The sequence below is a fragment of the Triturus cristatus genome, chromosome 1_2 (genome assembly GCF_964204655.1).
Source record: "Triturus cristatus chromosome 1_2, aTriCri1.1, whole genome shotgun sequence".
NCBI lineage: Eukaryota > Metazoa > Chordata > Amphibia > Caudata > Salamandridae > Triturus > Triturus cristatus.
In genome coordinates, this window is record NC_140580.1 from 697,447,813 (window position 1) to 697,456,714 (window position 8,902).

At 52.5% G+C, this 8,902-nt stretch overlaps 1 protein-coding gene across 1 annotated transcript; it reads right to left on the bottom strand.

Annotated features, from left to right (window-relative positions):
* Window positions 1-708: 708 nt before the first annotated feature.
* ZNF503 (zinc finger protein 503) lies at window positions 709-7,306 on the bottom strand. Its single transcript, XM_085608560.1, has 2 exons — window positions 6,239-7,306; window positions 709-2,979 (listed from the first exon to the last, which is right to left on the bottom strand). Exons 1-2 carry the CDS (start codon window positions 6,452-6,454, stop codon window positions 1,621-1,623), a joined length of 1,575 nt encoding a protein of 524 aa, XP_085464686.1. The 5' UTR covers window positions 6,455-7,306; the 3' UTR covers window positions 709-1,620.
* Window positions 7,307-8,902: the final 1,596 nt, after the last annotated feature.

Genomic DNA, 8,902 nt, shown 5'->3' on the forward strand with positions numbered 1-8,902 from the left:
TTCGTTCATAACTCATTTAATAGGCGAGTTCTGCCGCTTCCCTACAAATTGTCCCTCCGAAACAACCCTTTATTTGCTGCTGCAATGCAGGCTGGTTTTATTTCGAAAAGCACAACTACTTCTGTGGGAATACACATTAGAAGAAAACCACATTGCTTTCATGCCGCCTCATGTCCCCGTCAAGATTTCAAAAGTGCATTTTAATTACAGAAGGCGTGACACAGACCTTAACGTGCTGATGTGTTTAAGCCCCTCAGCACCCGCCAGATATTTTTTTTTAAAAGACACTGTCTGCAGAGTCAAACTTTAGAAAACAGTTCGCGTTAGTCGCCGTGAAGGAAGGGCAGTCATTACCTGATGGTATTTACACAGCTACAAAGCAGCGCTTTTTCGTTAAAGAGTGGATACGGGGCACCACGCTTTTAAAAGCATGTTTGTGCAGAAAATAATTAGATTATAATTTCAACAATACAAATTAAAACCTGCTTTGCTATCAAGTAAATTGTGCTGGTGTTTTTGGTGATAAAGTCTGCGATGTTCTCCCTAAATTGTAGTTTAGTATAGAAGGTTTCTTCAATGACATGCAGAACCAGTTTTTGTTACATTTAAAAAAAAAAAATGTTCAAGGGTTGGGACGAAACGTTAAGTATTTTACTGTATTCAAATGACAAGTTCCAACAGTGGACGAAAAAGAAAGAGATTGAGTAATAAATAAGTAAAAACCCTTTAATACATCAAATATACGGAATTTTTAATCTTTAAAGCAATACATTGTCTCTTGAATTTTTCAGTACACGGCAGACCTTACTCAGCCCCTATGCACAGGGTGGACGTAAAAAGAAAGTGTTAAGTGTTCATCGCTGAAGAAAATAAGGCAAATGAGGTTTTCGGAGTAGATCTTTTTTTCTTGCAACCTCCCCTCTCAGTCCAGAATACATACAAGAGAAAGACACTAAAAGCTCTTTCAAGTGGCCAAAAACAAGAGGGACTTGGAATGGTAGCAGGACAGATGTGGCCGGTCGGGATTCTGTTAGAAGTCACAGACATGCAGGGGAGAGATCCCAGAGTACAGGGGTTGGGAAGGAGGCAGAGAGAAAGGAGAAGGTTGAAAGATCTTTGTGATCGGACAGAGAAGAAAGGAAACGCAGTCTGTCCGTTCCCTATAGAAAGGAAAATAGAGTCCTGTCCATTCAGCTGGAGGAGGCCATGTGCGTAAAGGGCCCGTGGAGGGAAGGGGTCTGCCTTGACCAGGTCCTCTGGGCGAGGAATATGTCTGTGGCCCTTAAGTGGAAAGTGTCTGCCTGTCAGGCCACTGAAGGGGCGATGCCTGTAGTGCCTCTGGAGGGGAGAGGTGTCTGCCTGTCCAGGCCCCGGGAGGAGCGGGGTCTCTCCACGCCTAGCAGGGTGTTGAATGTCCAGACCCTTGGGGGCATTTCTGTCCAGGCCCCTAGGGGGCGATGCCTGTCTGTCCAGGCCCCTGGATGGCGATATCCGCCTGTCCGGCCTTCTGCTGAGTGCGGTGTCTGTCCAGGGGAGCCTCCCGGCGGAGCCCCATTCTCAGAGCATTTCCTGCTTGAAGCTAACAATAAATAGAGCACGCAGTCCGGGGCCCGGCGGCCCTCACTGGTAGCCCAGCGCCGAGGCCGTGGTCAGTCTCTGGCCGTAGAGCGCGTAGGGCGAGTAGTAGTGTCCCTGCGAAGAGGCGGGCATCGGCAGCGGCCCCCCAGGCCCGCCCGGGAGCGGGCTTTTGGAGTACGGGTGGTACCGGCTGCTGAGTCCGTAGGCGGCGGCGGCCGCTGCAGCTGCGGCCGCGGCCGACGAGTGGTGGTGCGGGCTGCGCAGCGTCAGCGGGCCCGGGCTGCCCGAGTGCGGCAGGTGCATGTGGCAGGCCATGGCCGCCGCCAGCGACGACGAGCCCGGGTAGGAGGCCAGCAGCTTGTCCGCGCCCGAGAAGGCCGTGTGCGTCCGCAGGTGCGCCAGCAGCTCCTCGGAGGACGGGAAGCGCTTGTCGCACGGCCCGCTGGCCGACACCCAGTTGCAGACGTGCGGCTGCGGCTCGTTGGGCAGCATGAAGCCGTAGGGGTAGAGCGGGTGTCCGGAGAGCGGGTGCTGCGGGTGCAGGCTGGCCAGCGGCGGCGCGCCGTACATGAAGGGGTAGCCCTTGAGGGGCTCCGGGGGCGCGCCGGCCCCGCCGCCGCCCCCGCAGTGGTAGCTCAGGCAGTACGGGTCCCGGCACAGGCTGGCCGTCATGACGGAGGCGGGCGGCGAGGCCCCGGCCAGCGGGCTGGAGCCGGCCCCCTTGCCGCAGCCCATGCTGGCCGCCAGCTGCGCGCCCTTGCTGTGGTCCAGGCTGACGCCGTGCTGCAGGAACTGGTGCGAGTAGCCGCCGTAGGCCGAGGCCAGGCTGCCGGCGTAGCCCAGCGAGGCGGGCGGCAGCGGGAAGACGGTCTGGCCGGGCTTGTAGGGGGAGACGGGCGCCACCAGGCCGCCACTCAGCGCCGAGGAGGAGGCTGACGAAGTGGGTGTGCTGCGGGGTGATTCGGAACACAGGCCCTTCCCCGAGCCGTCCTGCTCCAGCCGCCCGTGCGACCCCGTGGTCTCCTTGGTCGCCTCGCCCTCCTTCTTGTCGGCCGCCTCGCCGGCCTTGGTGTCGGGCGGCAGCGGGGAGTGCGAGGGCAGCGAGCTGGGGCTGCCGGTGCGCGGCGTGAAGGGCTGGCAGGCGGCGCTCGGCACCCGGAAGCCGGCCTTGTCGGCGCCGGCCGCGGCCTCCTTCTTGCCGCTGTCGCTCTGCTTGGAGTAGGGCTTGAAGCTGGACTTGTCCTCGGCGCCGATGTCGCTCAGCTTCAGCGGGCCCGTCTTGTCCTTGTCCCCGCAGGAGGAGGAGGCCGACGAGAGCTTGGACGAGGGCGACGGGTCTGGCTTGCCAATCTGCGAGCAGGTCTGGGCCAGCAGCGCCAGCGGGCTCTTCTTGGCGTCGAGCTGCGGGGAAGAGAGAGGCAGAGGGGGCGTTAGAGGGCGCTCACCGGCTGGACACAAAGCACAATACAGAACAGCATAACACAACTACACGTAGGTTAGCAGGGAACAGCCACAGCACAGTGGTTTACAAAATACCTTACAAAGCGAGACATCGCGGATAAATGCAATGCTGAAATAGCACAACAGTTCTCGAAACAATAAAGGTTATTGGTAGATATGTACTCTACCAGTACAATACTGCATTATTGGGAGGACTACGTGTGCACATAATGCCAAAACTTAGTGGTTAACAAATATATTTAAATGTGAGCACCACAGTGCTGCATCATTTGTAGGACCACATGCGCGGGTGTTGCCAAGGCCAAGTTGATTCCAAATGTTGCCAGAGAGACCCTTGGAGTGTTACTGAATTCCTGAGGAAAGCCAGGCTTACTTCTAGAATTCATAAATGTCCAAGAGTAAGTTACACAACTCCCAGGACTTTGTGCATTTGCACGCGTCTTTAAAATTCGGACACCAATAACATGTTTATTATGAATTAAACGATAACTAGTCAGTTTAGTTTTCACTTATAGCATCAGCTTGTTGGCGTGCCTACATGGGCAGGTATTTTAGCAAAGTTAGTTGCAAAATTAGCCTGGTTCACAGGCCTCGCTGTTTACTCTTAGAGTACTGCTGACACGCAAGAATAAGTCCGCAGCGCTCCAAGAGAAGGTCACACCCGTTCACAGCAATATGTTTGTGAAACGGCCTAATGCCTTTAAATTAATAAAGAGGACATTAATTGCCCACTGTGTAGTCTGTCTGCAGAGTACTACTTAATTGGCAGCACCACATGTACAACTATTTCTAAAACTTAGGTTTTTACAGAACGCATTTGAATTTCAGGCGCTATTTAAGCACAAACTGAAAAAGACCATGGCATCTAAATGGAGCCCCCTTGGTTTCCTGACATTTTGTCTACATAGCAATACAAAACTAGTTCATCGATGCGATTACATATACAAGTATCAAGTCTCCGGGGTTTTAAAGTATTTGAAATTAGGAAACAATTTATACATTTCCAATTGAGAGGTAAAAGTAAACATTGAATAAAGACAGGAAATTAGTTCCCTGCTCTGTGGTCCACAAAACTGTTTCAGACAAGACTGTTAAACGTATATCTGTTACTACATCTTAGTTCTCGACAACAGCGCTAATGGTAAACTGCAGTCTAGTTATATACAGTGTGAGGTTTTAGTAGGCCAGCGCTTCAACATTTCTTCTGTTTTGTCTGGACTTTTGGGCGCCTTGCGTTTACACATTAGATTTCACTAATGCGGAAAAGGAAATGGTACAAAACAAGCCATACGTAAGCTGGTGGCCTGAACTGTTTCTGAATTCTTTTAGGTCTATAATGTTGTTTTTTTTGTATTGGAATCATCTTTGTACTAACAGGGCGTATTAACATTAAAAAGGAATTTCACAAAACACGCGTGACAGATCAGATCAGCACCGTGAGGAATTATTTTGCATCAAACAGTCACACCCTGGTACAGCACCTCAAGGGGACAGGCTGGGAGTGGGTTCCACGCAGACAGATTCCCTTTTCCTAAAACAACTCCCATTGGAGACGGGGCACAGTGACGAGCCGAATTAAACCAAGTGAATGTGCAAAGGGTACGCTCTCGTGAGGTGGACTGGCCACCGCCAAGATGCGAATGTAATGTGGACTGGAGTCAAATAAGTCAGAAGAAAACAACTTGGCTTCAAATGAAGTCATTAGGTTTATAAAGCATACCCGCGAGAGCTGGGCGCTGTGCTGCACGGGCTGCTTTGAAACAGTTGGTAAGGGGGTGACATTAAAGACTCAATGGCTGAGCGATATCATTACAGCATATTAAATTGCAGCACACGTCACTCCTTGAAGTCGAGCACGTGTTTTTTGTTCTCCCATGTCCTGCAGACAGTATTTTACGTGGCCTGCACTCCTGGGTCTGGGTGTGTTATTGCCACCAGCCAGACTTAGGTGGGGTGGAGGGCGGGGCAGTGCTGCACACGCGGCCTTGCCCTCTTGTATAAGAACCACGACCACCCCCACCACTTCGCCTCGGTTCTCCTAGTCCCATGCTTCACGAGGCCACCGTCTGCGCTCTCATCCAGTCCCCACTGGCTGTCTGGACACCCACTGACCCACGCCTCGCCTGGCAGCTGCTCGTAAAGATGCCATAAACACCCCTGTGTTTACAAGGGCCACTGTAGCAGAGCGAACCTCGGTTTGTGTGTCACGGTAAACACGCAAACCCCTATGTAGGGAGGCGCTACTGTAAACAAACCAACCCTCTATTTATGTCACTGTAAACACACCAAACCCCCAAGTACACTGAAAATGCGCTAAACCTTATGTATGAAGGTGAACCTGTAAACAACAAACCACGCTCTTATGTATTGGGATGTACCGTATAAGAGCATGCAATCATTTGTGTATGGAGCTGCAGACATACACAGTAAACACACACAACCCTACTCTTTATAAATAAAGAACTGAAAGCATACCAAGTGCCATTAAATGCAGACAGCAGCCCCACTGTTTCTAAAGATGCCACTGAAAACACACCAACTCCTTATGTATGGAAAGGACACTGAACACACACTAACTACGCTTGTAAAAGGTGCCACTAGATACACTCCAGCCTCTATAAAGGCGGCTTTAGGCACACACCTTTCCCGGTGCAGAAAGGACCCGCTCTATTCGCACTGCAACCATTGTTTACGAAGCTGCCACTGTGTGCACAACCGCTTGCACAGTTAAAAAGGTGTCACTTGAAACACACCAATCCATTCTTTAGAATAGCTACCCCAAGTAATGATGTGCCACATAATGCAGACGACAACCCCACAATTAAGGGCACACCAAGCCGTACTTATAAAAAAAAATGGTTGCACGTGATGGTACAGCGCAGACACTTCCTGCCCGTTTGATCCTGGTGCGGGAGTGATCACACTCTAAACTCATATTTACTGAAGCACCACTATAGGCAGAAAATCCCTAAAACCTATTTAATGGAGGTGCCAGTGCAGCCCCCTCTCCTGGAGGCCCTGAAAGCTCGCAACCCCCTCCCCACTTTTAAGGGGTTCCGTTCCTGCATGTGGACCAGTGCGGTCTATTATCTTTAGGCGTGTGCTTTCATGCCCATGCCACATAGCACCACTTCCAGAGATCCGCACTCCGTGGCTGGGGCGGTGGCAGGGTGCGCCCCTCCTGTCCCAGAGCTCTTACCTCAATCGGACTGACTGGCGTGGAGGGCAGGGGCTGCAGGTATTCGGGGTGCAGGATGTGTCCGCTCCGGGCCGTCAGCATCTTCAGCACCTTGATAGGGAGCCGCTGGGCCTGGCGCGCGGGGTCCGAAGGCGGCACGGGGTGCAAGAAAGCGGCACCGGGCTGCTGGCCGAACACACGATCTCTTGCGGCAGAAAGCGAGGGCGATGTGATCATGACCCAACTGGCATGGGGGCGGCGGTCTCAGGGCGACCCCCGCAGGGACGCCTCGGAGTAGAGGGGTTTCCGAGGGCGGTGGGATTCAGGGATCCCCGTGCGTACTGCGGACCCCGACTGCTGCAGGGACCCACAACGAAGCACACGGGTGGTCACTGCCAGCCTCTTGTATCCGAGGGCTCCACCGAATGCTGCTTGCTGATAGTCCCACCTAGGGCAGTGTGTCTGTCCGAAAGCTGTTCACTGCCTCTCCAAGCTTGTGCAGTCTCTTTTCCGAGTGGCAGGGACTGCCGGTCCAGGCTCCTGCACACTATTTCTGCGGGTCCAACTCACTGCGTTTGAGGGAAGGGTCTGCAAGCACGGCGTCTCTCCAGGGTTCTCTGTAAAGTGCCGGTTCACTGCCTCCGGGATATCGCTGAGTGTCTCTGCAGAGTGCCTGTCCCAGCTCCGGCGCTCTCTTTCCAGAGCCCCTGTGCCTGCTCGGAGCTCCCTGTCTTGGCTGCAGCCTCTGTGGTTCTGTGCCCGGTCTGTAGGAGACGCCTCCTGCTCTGCTCGGTCTCCACGTCCGCGCTGTGCCTGCGCGCCTTCCCCCTCTGCTGACACTGCGGGCGCTGCTGCTGCGCTCAGTGCTGCTCCTCCTCTCCTCTGTGGCGGTGTGAGCTGTAACCCTCCCAGCCCCGGCTCTGGCACAGCAACTCACATCAAAAGCAGCGGAATTAGGCTGAGATTAAAGCCTTTGCCGCCTTCCAATCAAATGGGACCCCGAGGTGATTGGAGGGTCAAGGGGATGTGACGTCCCCCTTTCTTCTTTGCCTCTGTATGTGTGTGTGTGTGGAAGAGCCTCCCCCTCCCGCCGCCTCTCTCGTGCACAGGGAACGGGCTGGCCTTTGTTTCTGTGGTTAGTGACACCCTCCGCCTCGCTTTCCCGGACCAGCACAGGACACAGCCTCGCTCATCTCCTGAATAGAAGATAACTCAAGTATGGAGAAACAACAGGGCCCTGGCACATATGTCCTTTGCGGGATTTTGGAGAAGGTAGGGGCAGGGCAGAACCATTCATTGGGGACAAATAATTTCACTTCAGGGGCAAATAAGGTACAGTTATACTCAGGGTCGAACTATCAATAGTACAGCGCAGGGATGTATTTTCTATTGGTGCAGCAGGTGCAAATGCACCAGGCCCAGTGGTCTAAGTACTCCACTGAGCCCTGATAAATGCTGTATTTCACAGTTCACAGAGTGACTATGGGGCCCTTTCCTTCCTTACATTAGGGCACATGACATAGTGGCTACCCACTGGCATAGCCGTGTTAGAATCACAAAGATCCAGTGGTGTGAAGGGCCCGCTTCACCCAAATTATATATATTTTAAACCGGGGGATGGTGGACTTTGTTAATTTCCTGCATTAGGACATTGCACCTCTAGGCCAGAAGCTAGTTTTACACATTCCATTAGAATAAAACCAGTGCACAGCTGCCAAGCGTCTTTCTCCTATCATGTTTGACAGCATTAGTAAGTCAGTCATCAACACATTGCATTATGGGACGTGTAGTTCCACTAGCTCTAAATGGTGACTGAAAAATCATAGCATGTTAAGTACTGCCGGCTAAAGAGTAAAAAAAAAAAACAAGAATGGCTGATGATGTCCATTTTACATTGCTGCGTGGCCCTAAATACCGCCACACAACTTACTGCTGCGGCAGCAGTGCTGCCAAAGTAAGAAAGCGCGTCCTGTGAGCTCAGCGGTAAAATAAAGCGCGACCGGACGGAGCCCAGCCCGGCCCGTCAGTGCAGCAAACACAGGATCAATCCACCTCGAGAGCGGCAGCCCGAGCTCTCCAATCAGGCATGTGATGACAAGAGCAGCCCAGTGCAGAGATTGGGGAATGCAAGGGTCACATGTTTTCAATATCCCCTTCATCTCTTTTTTTTTATCTCCACCCCTCCGTCACTTGTCAGTGCTGCCCGACCGCAATCAATCAGTTATTTGTCAGCCCCTGTCAATCCGCCCTTGATTCATGTCAGCTTTTGTTGCTGATTACAAGCCTGGTGTGACTCGAAGGAAGAGAGAGCGGTGGAGGGGGGAGAGCCGAGAAGTCTCCTTTCAAAAGAGCCTTTCAATTTAAGGAAATAAATCGTTCTCAGAGTAAACTCAATTTGTATGCACACAAAAGGCGGACCTACTTCATTTAGCTCCGGCGACCCGGACAACCCCGCGCTGCACTCCCTCCCGGTGCCCACTTTTAATTAAGAGGGGGCACTCCTTTTATTTAGGAGGATAAAAAGTCCATATTTGTTAGGTGTTTACAATATTTCTCGCGGTCTTGATGAAACACTCTCTTTGGACTCTTGTGCGCGTGTGTGCGTTGTTTCTCCTTCATCTCGCGGCCGTCAGTCAGCGTTGGCTCGGGAGGACTGTTTAAAAACAGATGAAGATTGACAACGCG